Source organism: Anabrus simplex, chromosome 12, assembly GCF_040414725.1.
Source record: "Anabrus simplex isolate iqAnaSimp1 chromosome 12, ASM4041472v1, whole genome shotgun sequence".
Taxonomy (NCBI): Eukaryota; Metazoa; Arthropoda; class Insecta; order Orthoptera; family Tettigoniidae; genus Anabrus; species Anabrus simplex.
Genome location: NC_090276.1, coordinates 77,698,892 through 77,724,173, shown reverse-complemented (window position 1 = coordinate 77,724,173; position 25,282 = coordinate 77,698,892). Strand labels below are relative to the sequence as shown.

The following is a 25,282-nucleotide window of genomic DNA, read 5'->3' as shown; positions in this document are numbered from 1 at the left end:
ACTCCTAATTCGTAACATCGCATGACAGTAATGTAGATGCAAGCTAACTCCTTTTGAATATGCTGGAAGCTCCAAAGCAGCTGCCCTGATTTGAGCCTGCCAACTATCTCGCTATACAACGTCGAGGCCTCTGCCTAACCGTTGAACTGAAAATTACAAGGAACTTTAACTCAGTACTTGAGTTTTAAAAATAATTTTTGAATTTAGTCCACCTGGCGAGCATGATCGTTAAAGCAACAAGTCTGTGTGGTCTGACACTGTGGTTAACCGGTTTGAGTCCTATTCGTGGAAAAAAAAAATGCTCTCATCAGAATGTTGATCGGTAGGGTAAGAGAGATGACAGTAATCACTGCTAAAAGCCTGGCTTCAATGTCAAACCACTCTACAATGCTTATATGATGCTACTGATGGTGATTCTTTCATTGGATGGGGACTTCAAGCCTTGAGTGGACAGGGGTAGGCTGTGAACCAACACCGGGTTAGACAACATTGAAAATCTGTTCATTGGTTATTGCACAATTGTAACACGATACTTAGGGTGGCGTGCACCATCTTAGAGTAAATTACTCTGGAAGTAGCATTTACTGAAGAAGTCCATGCTACAGAAGTAAATTGCTACGGCAGTTATTTACTACGGAAGTAACATCGCAGAGTTTAAGTACAATGTATTCTTTTAATTACTACTATAGAAGTAGCGTTCGTTACTGGTGGAGTGTAGTGTTTGGGTGTTTACTTTAAAGAAATCTAAGTAGATAAGGTTATGTGTGATAGGAAATGGGGGAAAAACATAAGTGAAAAAGATAAATGCTTGTTAGGCTAGTAAAGATAATGATCTATGCAAATAATAGGCCTCTCGAGTGTAAGAAACACAACATAAAGATTCTGGATAAGAAAAGAAATTCATGGAAAGCCGTGACAGAAGAATTCAATGCTTCGAGTGACAGAAAACACAGTGAAAAGCAAGTTAAAATTCCACAGAAGGACTCAAAAGCAAAGCCTAAAGAAAATCAAAAGTCATGGACACACAGGAAAAATTAAAACTGATAGTATTTTCTTCATACAGATTGCCTACATCCACAGTGAAATTGTTTCCCATTTTCACACCAGGCAGATGCTGAGTCTGTACATTAATTAAGGCCACTTCCTTCCTACTCCTAGGCCATTCCTACCCTATCATCGCCATAAGACTTATCTGTGTCAGTGCGACGTTAAGCAAATTGTAAAATATATATAAAAATACCCCTTCCGATTTCTGGAAAGTTCACCGTTGTCACCGCGAGGGGGGGTTGGAATATGCGTGCAGTCAATTGCATCCACGATGTGTAGGAACCTGCCAATGTGAAGAATTTCCATTTATTTTCCGAACAGTCATCATCATTTGCAGGCGTACCTCCCTCTTAACCTCACTAGTGTTTTAACCATGCGATGAAAGTATGACCAACAGTCCTGTGGTAAACGTTAATTAGATCACCGGCAACTAACTGAAATATTCTGGTACGAAACACTCGTAGGGCAACAACAATTCAAATTTGGGAGATACAACAAAATTAAAACAATAATTCAGCTGTAAGTGATCTCCAAGTAGATTTAGAAGGAAAGTAAAGGGTTCTTTCCTAAGACCAAACGTTCCTTAAACTCTCTCCGTGTACACATCATACTGCTCTCGCCTTTCATGCACTGTATGCACTATTACATTTCCCGTTGTTTTCTGCATCACGATCGTCAATATAATCTAAATAAACACGTTTGAAATGTCTTCCTCTCGTATATGACATGATATTATCATTAGTCAACAAGTCTAAACCTATCTTACTCCACGCACGCCATGAGAGTAAATTCTAACCTATATTTTTGCGTTGTTTACTTCTTTAGTAATGTACTACAAGATGGTGCTCTTCAACATTTTACTCTTGTAGTAATTTAGTCTAAAATACTTTGGAAGTAATTTACTGTCGTATGGAAGTCGCCGAACGCTGACTTCAAGAGTATTTTACTACGGAAGTAGAACTTAGTCTTAGTAGGTGCACACCACCCTTAGAGGAACAATGATCTGCTGCGATTATGATCTCAAGAATCAGCACCTCCCATATTTGTGGGTTCCTTATGGAATTATATATAAGGATATTTACCTTCCTGTGGAGTGTTCCAAGGTTGCTCCTTGTCAGTGCACAGCAGCAGGTAGAGGACGTACGTCCCAAGACCAATGGCAGAGGAAATGTAGAACATGATATTCCACTGGTGACGGTTTTGCTTTAGAAAAGAAGAATTCTCTGTGAAAAAATCTTGTTTTGTGATTTTGCAAGAGGGTTATAGGGCTGGAAAGATACAGTTCAAGAAGAAACATTAGACACCTCTCAGTTGCCTGTTAGGTGACTAATGTTTATAACAAGAAAATAGAATGACACTTTACAATTTGTATTATTCTAAATGTAAAGTCATCTGGTGAGAATATCTCATACTGCATGCATTATTATGTACCTTTTATCAGAAATGACTGTCTGAGGTAAAACTGTACAGGGTCAGTAAAAAATGTATAGCTTGATAAATCCTCATTATAAGAAACTATGTCTTTCTGGCTTCATTCTCCAGGCCTCTGTGAATTAACTAAGCACTTCCTCAACCTCTGCTTCTCTTGCCCTTCATGGCCAAGTCCATTATTCTCCTAGTCAACCTTTGTATTAGCCAATTTAATGTTGAGGGTAATAGTTCTTAAAAATATTAACTCCTCTCGAAAATTCTTAAGAGATAAATTAATGAATGTTGTTCTGCTTCAAGAAACGCATACCGTACTGCAGATGAAAGCCAGCAACATTCCAGAGGAAAAATCTCAGTACATATTTGTGTTGGTGCAGTGTACCATTGTGTGTATGTTCTAAATGAAGTGAAAAACTGCAGACTTGTCAATGTTTCTGCTGATGACAGTATATAGGTGGGTCACCAATATCAGAATTACAAACATCTACAAACCACCATTAGTTCCTTGGCCTACCTCAGTTTTGAACTGCAATCTATGCAGAGGAACTTAAACAGTCACCATGCACCTTGTTGAATGGACAGATGAACACAATGTACATCTAGTTTTCAATGCTAAGGAAAATGGGACTTTCAAATCTGTAGTTTGGAAAAGATATTACAATCCAGATCTCTGCTTTATAAGAGAAGATGACAATGGAGATCTGCTCTCTGCAATAAAAAGAGTTCTGCCAGACTTCCCTCAAACCCATCACAGACCAACCCTTCTAGAAACTGGTATGTAGATTCCTCTAGTAGCATCCCTTGGTGGAACTTTGCTAAGGCTGACTGGGAATCGTTCTCCACTGAAGTACACAAGGTCATCAGAAGGATTCCACGAGTAAGTTCCAACTACAAAAGGTTTCTTGGTGCAATTCTTTCAACAGCAAAAACAGCACATTCCAATAGGCTATCAAAAAGAATGTGTTTCAGCATGGAGTCCTGAAACAGAAACACTTTATAAGGAATTCCTTGAGAGTGGGAGTCCAGAAGCATGCTCAAAAACACTTCTGAGTCTAGATTGGTCTAGAAGGAAGAAATGGAATAAAACAATGGTAAATATGTACTTCAGCACTCCAGTCGAAAAGCATGGAGTCTTTTACGCGAACTTGGATTGAGTGCTCCAGCAGTACACGAACAACCTGCAGGTACTGCTAATCAACTTGCCTCTCACATTATGTCTGTTTCAAGGGTATCAGCTGATAAACATCATGCAAAAGTAATCAAAGACAATATAAAACAGTTAAAGACAACAGCTCCAATTGCTTTATCATTTACCAATGCACACATTTATATTGCCATAAAAGACCTCAAGGCAGGTAAAGCTACTGGCTGCAACAGTACAGATCCAGAGTTTTTACTCCACCGTGGGAAGATCACTAGAGTTGGCTGGCATGGTTTTCCATTGACATCCTCATCACAGGTAAACTTCCATCTGAATTTGAGAAAGCCAAGGTTATTGCCTTCCTGAAACCAGGAAAGCTCAGTAACAGGCCAGAAAGCTACCACCATGTTGCAATGTTAAGTGTATGTTACGAACTTCTGGAAAGACTCTGTGTAACAGAATTGGACCTAAAATTTTGAACAAGTCCCCGTGGCTTCAGACCTTAGTGTAGCTGCACTGACCAAGTTCTTGCCCTGACTACGTATACTGAAAGAAAAAGGCTTAAAAATCTCTACAGTATTTGTGGACTTCACATCTGCATACAATACTATGGAAGCAATGACTAATCTATAACCTTCTTCACACAGTTCAGTGCAGAACAATTGTCAGTCTTGTAAATAACACGCTAAGTAACAGAATAGTCCAAGTTGTGCTTGACAATGACATCAGCCGACCAAGAAAACTGGTAAATAGCTTTTCACAAGGTTCAGTTCTTACTCCCCTTTTATTCACCTTGTATACATCAACTTGCCTAAAATAGAAGCACCGGGCGAGTTGGCCGTACGCGTTGAGGCGCGCGGCTGTGAGCTTGCATCCGGGAGATAGTAGGTTCGAATTCCACTATTGGCAGCCCTGGAGATGGTTTTCCGTGGTTTCCCATTTTCACACCAGGGAAATGCTGGGGCTGTACCTTAATTAAGGCCATGACCGCTTCCTTCCAACTCCTAGGCCTTTCCCATCCCATCGTCGCCATAAGACCTATCTGTGTCGGAGCGACGTAAAGCCCCTAGCAAAAAAAAAAAAAAAAAGAAGCACAGAAGTTTATGTATATGTTGACCTTGCTTTGGCAACTATACACAAGTTGATAGAACAAAATGAAAAGTACCTATCAGATGACCTCTCCTGTCTAGGCAACTACTGTAGTTCTTCAAGTCTACCACAGAACTATTTAAAATAGTTTTCCTTGAGTCTGTCTTGTCAATACACCTTATAATGATAGAAAACTATTTATTTTTTACCATACATGTTTCGGGAAAATCATCCACTCCCTTCATCAGTGATGTCAGTTCAAAGAATAAAACAATACACCACTATTTTTTGTTTTTTACAATTTAAATGAGTATTGTGTCCTAATTCACCATATCAATGAATAAAGAAACTAATGAAATATTATGAAAATGATCATTACATAACATTTTGTTGAATTGAATGAGAATCTATATATATAAAATAAGAGTTTTGTCTGTACATTGCTCAGAATTTGAAAAGAATGGTATTTCTGTATTGGTCATGTCCACAGTAACAAGAAAATGCATTTTCTACTTTTCCGTAATTTCTGTCTGTCTGTCTGTCTGTCTGTCTGTCTGTCTGTCTGTCTGTCTGTATGCATGTATGTATGTATGTATGTATGTATGTATGTATGTATGTATGTATGTATGTATGTATGTATGTATGTATGTATGTACACGCATCACGAGAAAACGGCTGAAGAGAATTTAATGAAAATCGGAATGTAAAGTCGGGTGATAATCTGCTACAATCTAGGCTATAAATTATTTTAATCATGCTGAGTGAAATGGTAGTTTAGGGGAAGGCCTGAAATTTAATTCTCAAATATTTATGTTGTTAGTTGTCATGTCTTAATAAAAATCGCTAGACAAAGATGGGAAATAAGTCGCTACAATATAGGCTATACACACTGAGAAAAATGGTAGTTCAGGCGAAGGCCTAAAATTTAATAGTCAAATATTTATTTGATTAGTGGTCGTATCTTCACGAAATTTGGTATGCGAAGTCGGGGAATAGGTCGCTATAATCTAGGCTATCAATAATGTTATTCGCACTGAGTGAAATGGTAGTTTAGGGGAAGGTCTGAAATGTAATCTATATATAAAATAAGAGTTTTGTCTGTACATTGCTCAGAATTTCAAAAAGATGGTATTTATGTATCATTCGTGCCCACAGTAACACAGAAATGCACTTTTTACTTTTCCGTAATTCCTGTCTGTTTGTCTGTCTGTACACGCATCACGAGAAAACGACTGAAGAGAATTTAATCAAAATCGGTATAGAAAGTCGGGTAGTTAGTCGCTATAACCTAGGCTATAAATAATTTTACTCACACTGAGTGAAATGGTAGTTTAGGGGAAGGCCTACAGTGGAATTCTCAAATACTTACGTTATTAGTGGTCCTATCTCAACGAAAATCGGTATGCAAAGTCGGCCTATAATCTAGGTCGTAATTTATTCATACTGAATGAAATGATAGTTTAGGGGTAGGAATAAAATTTAATTCCCAAATAATTATGTTATTAGTGGTCGTATCGATAAATACTACAGAAGTTTTGTAGTATTCTACTTCCGATTATTTATGTCTTATACATTGTTATCATACCGGCTATGATAAGAGATATTCAAGAATTTGGATTTTTGTTACTAAGTCCTTATCAGCGCCAAGTCACGATAAACTGGGTAAAGAGGATTTAATGAAAATCGGTATGTAAAGTCGGAGAATAAGTAACTACAGTCTTCGCTATAAATAATTTTATAAGACGCCCTAATATCACAGAGTCTAAAGAAAACTAAATGCAAAGAACTATAATGTAGAAAGCTCATAAAATTGATCAACAACAACAACATTACGTTGACCATTGTTTGTTGTGATGTGCTTTGTCTTCTGTTGCCACTCATCTTCGATAGATGTTGTCCGGCGCCATGGCTATATGGTTAGTGTGCTGGCCTTTGGCCACAGGGGTCCTGGGTTCGATTCCCGGCAGGGTCGGGAATTTTAACCATCATTGGTTAATTTCTCTGGCACGGGGGCTGGGTATATGTATCGTCTTCATCATCATTTCATCCTCATCACCATGCACAGGTCGCCTATGGGTATCAAGTCAAAAGACGTGCACCTGGCGAACCGAACATGTCCTCGGACACCCCCGGCACTAAAAGCCATACGCCATTTCATTTCCGATAGATAGGATTACTGCTGCATACCGAGTACTTTTTTTTAACATTTGCCTTACGTTGCAGCAACACAGTTAGGTCTTATGATGATGAAGCAATAGGAAAGGGCTATGAGTGTGAAGGAAGTGGCCTTGGCCTTAATTAAGATACAGCCCCAGCATTTCCCTGGTGTGAAAATGGGAATCCATGGAATAACATCTTCAGGGCTGCCGATAGTGGGGTTCGAATCCACTATCTCCCGGATGCAAGTTCACAGCTACGCGCCAGTAACCACACGGCCAACTCGCCCAGTTGTACAAGTGCAGCAGTCTGCCTAAATACTGGCGGGAAGTAGCTGGGGAGTTAGATAACTTTCTTCTTTAGCATGCCATTCCTCTGTTTCATAAATTTTCCGATACTACTGGTACATAACACACTGGTTCATCATAGCATTCGAGCTATTCAATCTCTACTCTGAGGCACTGATTGGAATGAGTAGTGTGCATATTTAACGGAATAATGGCAGAGAAGTGTTCACGGCTGTCTGCGGATTGGTCATTCCAGCTCTGGAACTTTGAATTGTTAGATCGACACCGTAGTACTGTTCGTTAAAAGTGAGAAAATGTGTAGTTTTTCATTTGATCGAGTATTTTATGCGATAACATTGCTTTTAATCACTACATTCCTACTGACGTTTTTGTAATGACCTATGTTGGCTTCAGTTAGGAAAACCACAAAGTCAGTCTTTCTGAGAATTCCGTAGCGAAGCATGGGTACATCAGCTAGTACCCATATAAATTTAAGATTTTCAAGTTTTTCTTTTCTTCTTCTTTTTGTTCCTTAAATTATCAAATTCTAGTTTATACAATGGATAATCTTCTGTACTTCTCTCATTTAAACTTGATTCAAAATCATTTTTTTGTGCAAGATAAATTTCTAACCTTTCCAAAACATTCATGAATTTTCCCTTTTTGGCTGAATGTATTAATTCCATGTCATTAGAAATGTCTGTAAATGTATGATTCTTTTCAACCATAAGTTCTCCCATCTTTTATGTTTGACTGCATTAACATGTTCTTTGTAAACGATACATAGGACAGTCTGGAAGAAGTTTGGCTATAAGGTACAAAGACAAGGCGGACTCAAGTAAAACTATTTTAAATAGTTCTGTGTTAGATTCATACAAGTCAATACAGGATCAAAGATAATGCCTATTATGGTTAAGTTTATCAATAGTTCTGCAAGTGTCGAGTGAAACCTCACTTATCCAAAACAGAGACAGCGTGTTGCCATTTGAATAACCGACTTACAAATAAGAACTTAAAAGTACACTTTAATGGCAACAGCACATAGTGACTAAATGCCCTCAACGTTTGTTTCCTGGAGTTATAAACAACTTTTTGTTGGCTCCTCCATCTGCACTTCAGTGGACTGAGCAATCCACATTTAAATTCTAATACAGTAGTTTGTTTTTATTACCCTATACTTTCAACATTTTATTTCATGTGTAATGCCATACGTTAAATAAATAAATAATTTAAATTCGCCTCTCACAACCCCACCACCAAAGTTGGTTCATACGCACAGCTTCATCGTGTTCATTCCTAACTAAGGCTTTATCTCCTCATATCGAGTAACCTCCTGCCATTGATGCTTGTACCAGCCATCATTCTCATTACTTCCCACTTATGAATAAGATGTCCTAAGTCCACCTAATTCACTTGTTTCTTACAGAATATTGTTGATCGCCACTCTTTTCAACAGTATTAAGAGACTTGAGGTTATTCTGTACAGAGTAATAAATGTTACAAGATTGTGAGCAACTGCAAAATGACCTTGATAATGTTGTGAGATGGACATTAGGGGCAATGGTAACATTTTGACCAAAGCAATCAAGATCCTGATCTGTATCTTTTAAGCATGAGAGTATGGCTGATGATGCTCATACAATGAGCGAAACATGTCCCGTCAAATTAATGCAACAAGATATAAATCTTAACTTTTAAGAACCCAACTGTATTGAATAGGTTGATCTCAATAAACTTTTGTAACATTTTAAAACTAATGTACATTTGAATACGGACCAATCATGAAATTTATAACATGTAATGTCAAAGCCAACCAGGCTCATTATAACTTAAACAAATACCTCAACCTAAAGGTAAGGATCTGTAAAATAGGTAAAGATATAGCTTATTTTAAAAAATGTCTAAGACTAAAGTTGGTCCCTAGATTTTTGAGACATGTTCAGAGATAAGGCTTATCTACATCTAATTTAACCAAAACTCAAAATAGAACCAATGAAATCTGGCTTAAGGACAAAATCAAAACATTCTATAGAAAAAAGTCGCTTTTAAATTTATAGTTATACAAGATACACTTATCAGTATATCAACATGTATCCCCAATAGAATGGAGTTCGTTTCAGTTACATGTAGATTACAAATTAAATGATACCCTAAGTAGGAAACAAACGACTTTGGACAATAAGCTTGCTTACTTAAAAGAAACTCAACTGCAATTACCCAAAAAGAACGTAGAAAAAATAAAAAGCATCTCACCTTTTAACAACTCACCAGCCGTAGTCAGCACAACAAATACAAACTTCTCAGAAAAAGAAATTGACCTGTTAAGCAAAGGCTTAAAACATAATTGGCCAAGCAAACGAAAAGAAAATTATGTGATCAACACTATAGCAGAGATTGAGTCCAATATTTCCAAACTACCTTTATAATTACAGAACGATACCACATACGAAATAAAAAGGAAATTACCAACTGTGACCAAGGAATTAACTAAAACTTCTGATTCCAATCACGCAAATCTAATTAAAAGTTTAAAAACCAAAATTAATGTCAACAACATCATAGTAACTAAAGCAGACAAAGGAGGGACCACCATATTATTAGACAGGATCGATATATATCACAAAAACAGAAAGCTTTTTCACACATGGGACGTTTTAAATAGTTAATAAAGACCCTACTACTAGAATTCAATGAAATTTGAAAACACTAATAAAGAATTCAACTTTTTTTACCCAATGAACAAGAGCAGCGAAAGCTATTCAATACGAACCCTAACATCCCCACAGTGAGAGCTTTACCTAAGCTACACAAGAAAGACACACCCATGCATCCCATAATTAATTGCAGAAATAGCTTGGCTTATAAGACTTCAAAATACATTCACCATTTTCTCAAAAGACACTATAGTTTTAACAACAAATCCCCTTTAAAGAACTCAGTTGATTTTTGTGATATTTTAAAGAAATTGACCCTACTTCCTAACCACATTATGTGCTCCTATGATATTACAAACATGTATTCTAACGTGCCGACAAAAGAAACAGTAAGAATTATTAAGGACAACCTTTCCAGACATATTAATCTTAGCACTCTGGAAATAGATGAATTTATCAAGATTCTGAACTTTGTATTAAAGAACAATTATTTCACTTTCAACGGCAAAATTTATCACCAAGACCTTTGTCAGGCATCTCGGCTGACATATACATGGAAACACCCTCGATCAAAACATTAAGTTAATAATAAGAAGAATTTTGTGTGACTATTTCTAGCCGAGTGCAGCCCTTGTAAGGCAGACCCTCCGATGAGGGTGGGTGGCATCTGGCATGTGTAGGTAACTGCATGTTATAGTGGTGGGGGATAGAAAACATTAAGTTCACCAAGGAGGACGAGGTCAAAGGATCCATCAACTTTTTAGACATTACTGTAACATGCGATAAGAACACATTTGATTTCCAAATTTTCAGAAAACCTACCCACACCCCACTAACAGTTAAAAATTCATCATTACACCCTAACTCCCACAAACAAGCCACTTTCAACAGTTTAATTTACAGAGCCCTAAAAATCCCTTTATCACCTAAGAACCTAAAAACAGAAATCAATTATATTAAGAATTAAGCAAAATTCAACAGGTTCAAAACAGAAATAGTTAACCGAATAATTAACAAGTTCAAATACAAACTAGCAACAAACCTTGTCCCAGAAAAACCCAAAAAATCTAAGTTTGCCACTTTCACCTACAATAATCCAGGCATTTACCAAGTAACAAACCCCCTAAGAAAACAAAATATCAACATTGCCTTTAAGACAACAAACCCCAACCGTAACCTGTTTTTCAATCACAACATACTCAACTCAAACAGTAGCATCTACTCAAGTTCAGGCATATATACATGCACGCAATGTGAAATCCCGTACATTGGGCAAACAGGCCGTAGCTTCTTTACTAGATATCAGGAGCACTATAATGCCAATAGACACAACAAGTACTCAGCCATGAGTTCTCATATGAAAGATACAGGTCATCATTTTACAACTATCAAACAAGACCTTATAATCATTAAAATAGTGGGCAAAGGGAAATTAATGAATGACTTAGAAAATATTTACATATATCTAGATCAATACTACAACAAAAACTTAAATCTCAATTATCCAGTTGAAGTAAAAAATCCCTTATACAAAATTTTACCCAATTTATTACAATCTTTAAATTTAAATCTAAACAAAATTCTTAAGAATCTTAAACTAATCTCAAAAAAATTTCCCACCTTCCCCCTAAAGGTAACTCCCTCCGTGCCCGCCCCTACTAATCTTCCACAGCCAACAGTGCGTAAGCTTAACGCTCCGCCTATCTCCTGTCCTCCATCACCCCCCCGCCCCCTCCCTCAATTCCACACAGATACAATACAAGAAATGCAAATGTCACTCGTTCTGACACCACAAAGGCAACCAGTTCACACCACAAAAATCGAGAGGGTAAGTGAATGAATAGATAACATTTCTATCAAACACTGCCGTCTTTCCTCTAAACTTTAAATCTTTCTACTCTCTTTTCCTTACAGATTTTCACAAAAATTCCCTCAATTATTTCTATACATAAGCTACAGCCAACAACAAGCAAGAACTTTCCCATTTGACTATCAGTACAAGAGAAAATAATCACTTTAGCTAGCAGAGACTTACACGGCAACACTCAGTTGTGAACCTTTCATTACTTCTTCAACAAAAATAAGAAGACTGTGGACTCACTTCACAAAATACGAGTTTAATGGTTCCAACAACTCTATCACACACACAGCGTCATATTATATGTTAACACTACGAGCTTCCCACAAGAATGTCTCAATGTCATGTTAAATAATTAAACTACTTAAGGTTCATTTTAACCTTTTCTACAACTTCAAATTAGGTTGCCTTTAACTAGATTCCACTCTTACTTTGATACTGTAACCTAAGATCTCAACTTAAGCCTAGTTGACTATTTTTATAAAATGTTTTTAAATTATCAGTGTAAAATTGCACCAATATTATTAGTTTTTCTCGCAGACATTTTAAAACAAGTTTTAATTGTGTAAATTGTCATTTAAGAACTCGCAACAATTTCACATATTTTGATAATACTCACATTTCTCTATGTAACATTTTGACCAAAGTAATCAGGATCCTGATCTTTATCTTTTAAGCACGAGAGTACGGCTGATGATGCCCATACAATGGGTGAAACATGTCCCGTCAAATTAGTCTAACAAAATGTAAATCTTAACTTTTAAGAACCCGACTGTATTGAATGGGTTGATCTCAATAAACTTTTGTAACATTTTAAAACTAAGTGGTATGTTCCAAGCTGTCAGCGGAGAGATGGTGTGGAATGACATTAGTAGATGAATAAGTTTGACTGGTGTCTTTACAAGATAAAGATGAAGATGAAGATAAAGTTGGAATTCAAGAGGACAAATTGGTGCAAATACTAATTTATAGGAAGGGAGTTAGGGACTGAAATAACTTACCAAGGGAGATGTTCAATAAATTTCCAATTTCATTGCAATTTTTTAAGAAAAGGCTAGGAAAACAACAGATAGGAAATCTGCCACCTGGGCAACTGCCCTAAATGCAGATCAGTAGTGGTCGGTCGGTCGCACAGGTCTAGCCACAGCAAGTGTTCTTAAGAATCAATACTGGCAGGATGTGTCTGCACTATCAGATTGGAAATGGCCAACAGAAGGAACAACTGTGGAGCAATTCCAGATCTTGAGCATCTATTTCACTGTCCAAACTGCCGTGTAGAAACTCAAGACTTCATTACGGTCCATGATAAAGCTTTTATAGGGCATTTTCATCATTTGGGGATAGTTGGATATTTACATTGATGACAACTGCAAACTCACTGCACCTTGATTCAGTTTCACTTACTCTACTAGCATCCTTGGAGAATACATTTGGGTACTGATGTTCAGGCCTCTTCTATCATCACTTTCGGTGAAGCGTACTGAGAGGCCTGGACCCTGACAGACTTCTGAGATAAAGTATGGTAGGAAAGACAGATGAAGGAATGAGGATGTCAGGAAGGAAATCTGAGTAGAAAAGTTTTCCGACAGAATGAACAGAATAGTTTGGATGTAGAAGAGCGAAGAAGAACAAGGACTAGTGGTTGATAGCGAGACTGGCTGGAGCTGGATGATGATGGTCCACTTTCAAGTTAGAAGATATTTGGACAAGGCAGTAGATTGGAGCAGAAACTTGCCTGTGTGTTCTTGTGTTATGGAATATCTGGAGAAAATGCATATGCCACAGAACCTTACAAGATCATTGACGTTAGAAAATATAAAACAGATTTTATCTGTTCTCACTAATCATTTCCTCAGAACTGAAGATTGTGATTCTGCAGAGACCACTCATCATTTCTGGTTCTGAGCCAGATGCAAAATCGTTGCGAAGGATGTCTCAGTCGATTGCTCTATTGTGTCAGAGCACATCCACACCCTCTCCTCTCCATGTTGGACTCTGTGGTCAAAAAACTGGAGAATCATTTGTTTTTAGATGTTAAGCTCCTCCGGAGTAGAATTATTTGTGTGGTTATCTGCTCTACATCTACAGGAATGTGTGCACTATGGTAAACTGACTGTATGCGCCAAGTGCTATGGGATGGAGATTGAAGGAGTGTATTGGTGTTACCTGCAATTGATCTATACTAGGTAATATTATAAAGAAATCAAGTTTGTTTGTATGTAGGAGCGTAACCTTGGGAACCACTAGCTTATCTGAGGGTAATTCTAACAGTTTTCCAGTGTTTTGGAACATGCATTGTCCGCTAAAAACCTAAATAGTAAATACACTATGTAGCCAAAAGTCTCCAGACACCCCACTGAAGTCCAGCTGTGCAATATCATCATATGTGCTTTCTGTCGGAATGAGTCAGCGTAGAGAATTGAGTGGGAGTTTCATGTGCGATGTTATTGAAAAGTAGAGACATCAGGCAGGCACTGAACCCAGTCATTGCTCTGGTAGGCCTAAGAAATTAACTGATACCTTAGAGTGGTGCAAACAATACTTTTTTTTTTGCTTTACGTCGCACCGACACAGAGCAAACAATACCGTCATTGGTTGAAGGTTTTATGGAGTGATGAGTCATGGTATATGCTGTAGCACTCAGATGGGTGTGTAAAGAATGTGCTGATGCCTGGCGAGCGGTATTTACCTAAATGTGTTGTGACGACAGTGAAATTTGGTGGAGGTGCTTTGATGGTTTGGAGCTGTTTTTTCCTGGTTTGGGCTTGAACCATTAGTTCCGGTCGATGGCACAATGAAACCGCAGGCATTTGTCAGAACATTTTAGAGAATAGCATGCTTCATACAGTGTGGCAACAGTTTCGAATGAGATCTTTTCTCTATCAGCATGACAGTGCTCCTGTCTACAAGACAAGGACCATTGCATCATGGTTCAAAGAAAATCAGATAGAAGTGTTGGACTGACATGAACCCCATCGAACACTATTGGGATGAACTAGAGCGTCTGTTGCATGCCAGATCAATTTGCCCAACAACTGTTCACCATGCTTCAGGAAGAATGAAAACAAATCCCACATTCAGTGTATCAGAACTTGGTATAAAGCCTTCAGTGAAGATTAAATGCTATAATAGGAGCAAACAGAGGTCCTACTTGCTATTACTAATGTGGCTGGCATCTTTGGAACGAACAGTAAAGGAAGTAAACTACTTATCCAAAAAAAGAGTATCCATGGACTATTTAAAATTACATTCCCTCCACAAAAGGCCGTATTATGCACTTTGTGAACAGTTAGCAGAAAATGCTAAAGGAACATTTTGAGCTCATCACATGGAGTACAGCTGGGCAGAGTAAGGTGAAAATCATTATTCATAGGAACTTTCTTTGGCTGAAACGCAGGGCAATGATAGAAAATGTGGAGCGGAGGAAAGGAAATGTACGTTTGGGACTGTTAAAAGAGAATACAATGCCTAAAGCAGAAGTAGTGTTCCCTGTCTGAGCTGAGAAAAGAGATAAAATGTGATAGAGGTGAAGTTCACTATCGTTACCAAGAGTGTTCATGTCTGATTCCTAATTCTGACTGCATTGGGGGCAGAGCTGCAGGCACTGCTACTATTGTAATTAGTAATAACAACATGATTTATTAAACAGTCCCAAATAAACATGTGGACATTTTAAGTTCATCACGCAAACAGTCAAGGAGACATAGTGGCTGATTTACTGACCCTGCCGTTGGTGAGAAAGCCCACAGCATACGGTGCGAGTATCCCAGCGGCATTGGCCATCGTGTTGGAGATACCGTACAGAGTGCCGGCGAAGTTGGGGGCCAACACGAGCAGGTTCATGCCATTACCCGCATACTGTGCCCCCAGGCTGAGCCCGTTGAGTGCTAGAAGCAAGTTGATCCAGATAGTGCTGCATCCTGCACGGGGAATGAGCACTAAGGTCAAGGCAGCTCCAAGTCCAGCTGGAATAGAGAAATATGTATTGATGAAATACAGTAAAGTTTTGTCAGGATCTCCTGATGTCCTTAAAGGTTGAAGGATGTGTGTGACTTAGAAGTAGGCTGACCAAACATCATGCCCTTAATTTATGTTGTCTTGCCCGTTCTATCCATTTTCCAAACACTTTTACGAATAAAAAATATACCTAGGTATATTATTTTACAATAGTTTGATAGCAGATGGTAATGTGAAGTCTAATGACCTTTTATATAAGTAAACTCATTGAGAAGTGAGAAGAAATGAATTGTTTTATTAAGCTCCAACTTTTTACTTTATTTCAGTTATATTACATTTTTTCCAGATACAGTAAAACCTCGTTAATTCGAAGTCGTTGGGACTCAAAAATCGGACTTCGAATTACGTGATTTCGAATTAACCGCCAATCCGCAATTCAGAAGTACCAACCTTTGCCGCGTTATAAAATATTCTAAGGCCCGTTACTGCATGCATTTAACCTTGATTCACAGTTTATACCTTTCAAATGCCATGAAAAAAGAACTATTTCCAAAATGTATCCAAGAAGGTGCATTTACAGTATTCAAATAATACACTCGGATATCTCACTGGCAAACCTCACGCAACGAAAGAAAGAAAAAAAGTACGATTCGAAGACGAGGAGAAATCTATGCACGCTTCCATGTGCAAGTGCTTTATTGATTGGATTACTATACTGTATGCATTTTAGATGCCTTGTATTTACACAGAAAGTACCCGATGCCCTTAAAATCGAACTTTCCTATGACTCTATCCTTGTACGATTTCCCGCCGTGGCACTTCTCTCGTACTTCAGAAATGTAAACACTTGCCGCGTCACGAAGTATTCTAAGACCCATTAATACATGCAATCACCTCGATTCACAGTTTAAACCTTTCTAATGCCATGGTAAAAACTATTTCCGAAATCTATCCAACAAGGTGCATTTACAATGTTCAAATAATGCACTTGGATAAATCACTGACAAACATAACCTCACGCAACGAAAGAAAAAAAATCGCACAATCCAAAGACGAGGATAAATTATGCCGGTTCCCCTGTGCAAATGCATTATTTTTTGGTTTTCTTTACTTTTTGCATTTTTATTATACATGCTTTGTACTGGCATGGAAAGTGCCCGACGCTCTTAAAACATTGTGGCTTATCGAAGTTTCCTATGACGAGGGGATAAAGTATCTCGCTTCCATGTGCATTGCAACGCACTACTATGACCCCCATCCCTCACACTACGATTTCCCGGCTGGCAATTTCTCCTTTAAAACCATTAGACCGTTTGGGCTCGCATTAAAATAAAACAATGCAGTTTCACCGGCAATGTCAATTTTGTTCGGTGCCTTCGAATTTATTATATTTGCCGCGTTTTTTCGTCAACTGTCGGCATGGCCAGTGTTCGCGGATTCTGTTTTCCCGCACACTGTATGTTGCGTGATATTACGGCGTTCCTTAAAAGATTGAACACAAAATAATTCCGGTTTCATTCAACTTAGCAATCATGAAGCGCACTGTAGACCCACCGAAGTGAGTCCTCTCCGTGTAAGGACGTACCCTAAGGGTGCAACCTTACCCTTTCTCCCCTGTAATATTAAGATATTGATTTATGGTTACTTTTCTTGCTGTTGGGTCTTTTTCAGTGTCGGTAACCATACAGTTTAGGGACCCTACTTGCCGATACGACGTCGTACATTTACCGTTAATCTGGCACGTTGGCAACGTTCAATCACTGCTCTAGCGTGAAGTGCGTGTTGCCACCGCATCGCCGTTAAAGTCACTAGTGATACATTTGCGAGAATATTTAAAGCATATTTTCTTTTTCTGTGGGATTGTAAATCTATTTGGCTAATACCAGGTAAGTAGGATTGTGGCATGTTCGGATAATGCATTTAATAACATAGTTTGTGTGAAATGATGAAAGTGCTCAAATACGTCAGTCACATGTCTAGATCTACCGGTACATGAAATAACTCTTGCGGGACGAAATTTTGGCAGTAGAACTTATAACATTATTATTTTCAAATCCGCAGTGAACTTGAAAGCTGACCTAAATTCCGTTCACGGAGCTTGGCACATTAGTATTCCTATATGTTTCCTGATAAGCTTGAAGATATAACCAGCCTGCAGGCTGAAAATATGCCCAATAATCTCTCTCCTTACTGGTTACCGGTATTGAAGAGAGAAGGAAATATTCGCGCAAAAGAAAGGGAAGTCATTGGATGTCTGGAACTTTCGAAAATCACACTGCAAAGTCTTATTAAATAAATTGCATCGTTTAACACGCCCCTCTTTTCAAGAATATGGTTATAGTACGCCTACTGTATATCAAAATAAAGACAGATAATTTAAGTGAGAAAGTGTGTTTATTTCCTTAATTCCTCATTGAGGAGATATTCATAATTATCTTGATTTATTTCATCTTATCTTTTATCATTTACTAGGGTAGGGAAACATTCATTGTCGGTGTTTACATTGAGGTTAGTTTGTTATGGTTATGTCTGATGATTTTAATATGTAACCAGGCAGGTTGGCAGCAGTGATCAGCCATTACAAAAAAGAGAAAAGAAGAGCATCGGGCGGCGATATTTACTTTCTGGGGTATTTCCTTACGTGGCATTTACTTTTTTATAAGTGCGGAAAGCTACCCCTCCACGTTCCGGAACGCGCGTTCTATTATGATGCGGAGCGGATACATTTCGAGTTGAAATTACTCTGTAACATACTATTGTTTTAAAATGTAAAGGCAGTTTCAAATTAAAAGTCTGAATTTCGGTAATGGGGCCGACATTGTACTTCGAATTACGAATTATCCGTATTTCGAATTAAACAATTGAAATAACATGCAAAACTGTATCTCATGTTTCCGGGAACGAGAGCTTCTTCGAATTAGGCGGGATTTTGAATTAACCTATTTCGAATTATCGAGGTTTTACTGTATCTTGATTACTTTTTGAGTTATGATTTACAAGGTAGAGAACATTTCTACTTCATTATAGCAATTTTTAATTTTAATAGATTTTCTGCCTACTGAGAAAAATAATATTGATTTGAGTGAACTCTTAAGTGATTAATTGAATGTTATTAAACTGGAAATCATGTGAATACTGCAGAAAAGTGACTAAAATGTTGACTTAATCTTAGTTTTGTAAGCCATAACTAGAGGCACCTATGTTTGGTGAAAATGTTTTGCCTAATTTCATCATTTAAAAAAAAAGTTATTTAGGTATTTTTTAACTGTATTTATTTCATTTTGTCAATAAATTTTTTTATAAGTTCTGTTTTCAGCAATACAAGCTAAACCAAAAGATGATTGATAGCATATTTGCAAAATATACTTTATTTTCACTTATGTACAACAAACCAGCTGAAAACACATGGATATTTTGAAAATGTTTATCCTGCCAGTTTAACAAGTAGGACCTAGTCAACATTACTGCCTGTATACTGTATTCTCATTTCAGAGTAATCACATCAACATGATATTCTGGTGTTCTCGTACGATGGATTTGCTTTATTAGATGAGAGACTGCAGCATTTTTTAAATCAATTTTTCATTATGCTTCTTGGACCGAAGAGTGATTACACATAATTTTATCGATTAGTTTGCAGTTTTGGTTAAAGATAAATAATCTTGCAACCAAATTTGTAAAATTTTGCAAAAATTTCATGATATTGCTCTTTGTAAAACAGATGTCTCTAATTATAACTAATTGAAACCTTTAGTAGTTTGTAATTTGAATGAAAATAGAAATTCACAGCCTGTTTCCACTCATTCGACCAAGTCAGGAATTGAATGAATGAAGCCCCCATCTAGGAGCGAAGATAAGAACTGTGCCGGCTGCCGAAGCCTGTCGCACTCCTCTGGGGCAATGATTAATGAATGACAGATGAAATGAAATGATAGTCGAGTGTTGCTGGAATGAAATATAACAGGGAAAACCGGAGTACCCGGAGAAAAACCCGTCTCACCTCCGCTTTGTCCAGCACAAATCTCACATGGAGTGACGGGGATTTGAACCAAGGAATCCAGCAGTGAGAGGCCGACGAGCTGCTGCCTGAGCTATGGAGGCTCCTTTGATTCAATACAATATTTTAGAAAGTGACTGAAGTTGTTGCCATGGTAGCATGGTTTTGAGAACAGATGTCCTATTTTGACCTTCAGAATTTAAATCATTTTACATATTCTTAGTAAAATATATGATAATTATGATGGTACCAGCCCTTCAAGACAGCAACACAATGAAGCTGATGTGCCATACTGTCTGCTCCTATGCAATATGCAATTTGTGTTCAAGTGTTGGTAACCAAGTAGATTATACGAAGGCAGATCATAGAATAGCCTACTCTTGGCCACCACCTGCTCTATCTGGTCTAACACCTCACCAGCGGGGTACGAGAAGTTGGTGTTCTACAATTTATTATCACTAGATTGTGTGACAAAAGCCTGGATTCAGTACTAAACCTCTCTGTAGTGTTCCTATGGAGAGAGGGCATTGGATGGGGATGTTTATTCGCAGGAGTAATCTATGTGCTGACACTCTCCCTACCACATCCAAATGCAGAAGGTCTGCACCAGGTACTTTTCCAACACTAAAAGCCATACGATTAGAGCGGAGATCAGTGAAGTGGCAGGCTATTGAGATCCAGAGCTTTGTTCAAAGTTGATGAAGCAGATAAACTGAATTGAGTATTACTGCTACGGATGTGCTTTTTGCAGCATTCCATTCTCAACATTCCCGCAGTAACATCCTCGTCACAGGTGAGAATTGTAACTAGTGGAACACTTGTTTACCTTGCGGCCCAAGGAAAACCCATGTTTTTTTTTGGAAGAACTGGACTGGCCTGGAATGAGTACAACACACATTTTTGGCCCTTTCTTTTTTTCAAAGTTTTGTTATTGGACCTGTCTACCAGTACATGCTTAGCAGAGGAGGAGGAGGAGGAGGAGGAGAAGAAGCAGAATTTCTCTGTGCAATCACCAGTGAGTATCATGAGTTAATGGATAAGTTCTAGTTGCAAATATGACATGCATTCCGCACAAAAGCTACCTTTGTAGGATGAAATGCACGTATGCAGCAGTATATCAGGAAATAGAACCTATAACAGATTTCATAAGAAAGAAGAGAATATCTTTCTATGGTCATCTGTTGAGAATACCTCAAGACCGGTTACTAATTGGTAACGAAATTATTTGAAGGAGTGCAGTAATATTCCATAGTGAATTATATCTTGAATATATAGAACTAAACTACAGCCGGGCGACTGGAATGGAACATTGATGATGATAAAAGAACCAGTGGCAAAACTCATTCATTGGAAGTACATATTTTCCATTGTTTGGGTTCTATTTAGCTATTTTTAAGAGCATTTTTGGACAATTTTTAGGTCCTAAAGATCCAAACCGTAGTTATTATGAAATAAGTGACGAGGAATATGAGTATTAACCACACAAAACTGATAGGAGAGTTAGTAATTGTACTCACTGATTCCATTGAAGATCTTGAAGCCGGTGAGAGGAGTCACAAACTTCCGCGTTATAATCCAGTCCAGTGAAAGGCTACTGATGACACTGGCTATACCACCCACAATGTATGGGACTGCTGACAGAGCTGCATTCTGCAACATCAGCAACAGAGTTGTTAAGTTTTTAACTTCAGAAAGGATAAAAAGACAATGATGTTCATTCATAGTTCCTTTTGCCTGCAGTTACAAGCTTCAGACTGCTGTGTCAGCAACTGCTCACCATCAAATTCAGGATGGATTTGAACTCTACTGACAAACTTTCAGAGGTGCTTCAGTGATTTTTGCCAAGTGTTTTATATAAGGAATCCATGGTCTCTAGTGGCACATTACTGCGTACGTGCATGGTACTCACTGGTGACTGCTCCTTCATTCGTTGGAAATACATATTTTCCATGTTTTTGGTCCTATGTAGCTTTTTAAGAGCATTTTTGGACAATTTTTAGGTCTCTTGGACTGTGACCATGGACTGGGATTGAAAACAAACATTAAATTAGGCTGTCGAAAAATAGATCAGGTTAAAGAATTTTGTTATCTGGGTAGTGTTATTACCAATGATAATCAGTGGCTAACAGAAGTCAAAAGAAGAATTGCTATGGCAAAGCAAGTGTTTCAAAACAAGAAAAATCTATTGTTAAATAAGCACATAGGAACTGAAACCAGGAAGAAATTTGTTAAAACCTTTCTTTGGAGTGTGCTAACTTATGGTTGTGAGACCTGGACTTTGGGAAAACAAGCACAATCAACACTAGCAGCTGCTGAAATGTGCTTCTGGAGAAGACTGACAGGGACAAGTTGGACAGAAAAAAAGACCAATATCTAAATCTTGAATGAAGTTAATGAGAAACAGACCTTAATTTATTCAGTGGAGCAAAGGAAAGAAAGCTAAATTTCTTGGACAGGTCCTATGATATGACACCTTTCTCCAAAATGTCTTCGAAGGAAAGGTCCTAAGGAAGAAGTCGAGAGGAAGACCATGTCTCTCATACCTCAGGAACATAATCACTCAGCTGGGTTTTGCTTCCTATGTCACGATGAAAAGGACTGCTGAAGACCGTGGGATGTGGCTTAGCCTTTAGATAATGGATGGATGAAAGATCTGAACCCTAGTTATTGTGAAACCAATGCAAGACTCCTGCCAACACTCTGATGGACCTGGTTGCTAGGATTGTTGCAGCCGATCTGCTGGGATGCTACTCCAGGACAGTGTGTCGTTATCAGAGCCGTCAACAGTTTGAACAGCTGTTGTACAGTACATATAGTAACAGAACAGATCTTGAACACATGCTGAAAGTGTGCTTGTTTTGCCTGAGGGCTGTTGTGAGGTTATTCGTTCCTTTACATATGATATTACAGCAATGGATACCTGATTAATTTATTTGTAATATCCCAGTCCATGGTCACGGTCCAAGAGACATCAACTACCACTTACGTGGTAACAAACCACTGGAGACCATACATCAAAACACTCGGCACAAATCCTTAAGCAACATCTGGAAGATTGTTTAACATTGTAGGCTTGTAGATGCCAATTCTAGAACCACAAGCAGGCTACGGACTCTCTCCAGAACAGGAATGTCAATGGCATATCTTTTCACTTCCCGAGCTGTAATTGCCGTTTGACATCATTTGCACGTTCCATGTAGTAAAGTTGAGTTTCAACTGCATAGAGTGTACTCTCATGTCCAGTCGGCTGACTATGTCTATTTTCAGAGCATCCTTTTTAGCTCCCTCCTCATTCAGGGTGAGCAGAGTCATTACAGGCTGTATCGGCCAATGTTTGTACATCACACTGATTACATAATCATTGACATCATTGCCATGACATTCTGGCAAAGTAATGTATTTGTAATTACTTCATCTGACTTGTAATACACTGACTGACAGAGCAAATGCAACACCAAGAAGGAGTGGTCAGAACTTTATGCCAATTGCAGGGTAGACTGACGTCACTGAGGTATGCTCATGATGTGAAATTCGCCGCTGTGCTGCGCACGTAGCGAACGATAAATGGGACACGGCGTTGGCGAATGACCACTTCGTACCGTGATTTCTCAGCCGACAGTCATTGTAGAACATGTTGTCGTGTGCCACAGGACACGTGTATAGCTAAGAATGCCAGGCCGCCGTCAACGGAGGCATTTCCAGCAGACAGACGACTTTACGAGGGGTATGGTGATCGGGCTGAGAAGGGCAGGTTGGTCGCTTCGTCAAATCGCAGCCGATACCCATAGGGATGTGTCCACGGTGCAGCGCCTGTGGCGAAGATGGTTGGCGCAGGGACATGTGGCACGTGCGAGGGGTCCAGGCGCAGCCCGAGTGACGTCAGCACGCGAGGATCGGCGCATCCGCTGCCAAGCGGTGGCAGCCCCGCACGCCACGTCAACCGCCATTCTTCAGCATGTGCAAGACATCCTGGCTGTTCCAATATCGACCAGAACAATTTCCCGTCGATTGGTTGAAGGAGGCCTGCACTCCCGGCGTCCGCTCAGAAGACTACCATTGACTCCATAGCATAGACGTGCACGCCTGGCATGGTGCCGGGCTAGAGCGACTTGGATGAGGGAATGGCGGAACGTCGTGTTCTCCGATGAGTCACGCTTCTGTTCTGTCAGTGATAGTCACCGCAGACGAGTGTGGCTTCGGCGGGGAGAAAGGTCAAATCCGGCAGTAACTGTGGAGCGCCCTACCGCTAGACAACGCGGCATCATGGTTTGGGGCGCTATTGCGTATGATTCCACGTCACCTCTAGTGCGTATTCAAGGCACGTTAAATGCCCACCGCTACGTGCAGCATGTGCTGCGGCCGGTGGCACTCCCGTACCTTCAGGGGCTGCCCAATGCTCTGTTTCAGCAGGATAATGCCCGCCCACACACTGCTCGCATCTCCCAACAAGCTCTACGAGGTGTACAGATGCTTCCATGGCCAGCGTACTCTCCGGATCTCTCACCAATCGAATACGTGTGGGATCTCATTGGACGCCGTTTGCAAACTCTGCCCCAGCCTCGTACGGACGACCAACTGTGGCAAATGGTTGACAGAGAATGGAGAACCATCCCTCAGGACACCATCTGCACTCTTATTGACTCTGTACCTCGACGTGTTTCTGCGTGCATCGCCGCTCGCGGTGGTCCTACATCCTACTGAGTCGATGCCGTGCGCATTGTGTAACCTGCATATCGGTTTAAAATAAACATCAATTATTCGTCCGTGCCGTCTCTGTTTTTTCCCCAACTTTCATCCCTTTCGAACCACTCCTTCTTGGTGTTGCATTTGCTCTGTCAGTCAGTGTACATATTTCATAATGAACAGTTCCAAGATGGGACAAAAGTAAAGGGTTACAAGATTAACACCTGTTTGTAAAACCTTGGTCCAGCTGGTAGGACCTCGTATGGCCCCTGCTAGTTTCGATGAAGTCCTCAACGGGGAGTTCAGTGGAGAAGTCCTTTCGTACGGCAAGCACATCAGAAGAGGTGATCAATGTCTTCTTGTCAGAAGCTAAAGACCATGAGAATAAATCACGAGATGAGGTTTTATAGACATGTGTTCCATTTTCACTAAAACACTGGAGTTCTGTCTCTTAAGACTGGAAGGGGGTTGGATCCTCGAATGTTATGCAGTTACAGAGAAACTAATGAGGTGAGGCATGATACAGCACAACGGCTGTATCAGTAGCACCTTTCCTATCATCCACATATGTCACAGCCCTGGCCTGTGTCAAGATGTCTGAAGTTACACCTCAATTATTTAACTATGATTATGTTCATTGAGCTTTGTAGTGTTCAGTGTCCTCCCTCCTCTCCCTCCAGACATTACAGGTTTTTATCTTGCACTTCCAGTTCTTGGGGGTCTTCAGTGAAAACCATTAACACCATGGCTTGGTTTCTTTGCTATCCAGTTTGAGAATATGCGAGCCCTTCACTGCATGTCAAACTAGTTAAAGTTGCTCTGCAACTCGTCTAGATGGCAGTGACATCTGAACAACACCCAGTGCATGACTAGCAGCCCATTACAGAACATTTGAAGTTGAGGAAAGGTTTCATGAGTGGAACAGATGATCTTCAGAATGGAGAAGTGGAAAAGCAGCTCATCACAACAGTGGACAAGATTATA

The 25,282-nt window shown here is 39.2% G+C and overlaps 1 protein-coding gene across 1 annotated transcript in view; it reads right to left on the bottom strand.

The window, feature by feature from the left end:
* The window catches only part of LOC136884359 (putative inorganic phosphate cotransporter), a 91,911-nt gene that overhangs the window by 7,137 nt on the left and 59,492 nt on the right, over nucleotides 1-25,282 (bottom strand). Inside the window, exons 8-10 of the mRNA XM_067156486.2 lie at nucleotides 21,133-21,265; nucleotides 15,385-15,626; nucleotides 2,130-2,250 (exon numbers count right to left, since the gene is read on the bottom strand). Coding sequence (XP_067012587.2) covers nucleotides 2,130-2,250; nucleotides 15,385-15,626; nucleotides 21,133-21,265 — 496 coding nt within the window. The remainder of the gene's footprint in view (nucleotides 1-2,129; nucleotides 2,251-15,384; nucleotides 15,627-21,132; nucleotides 21,266-25,282) is intronic.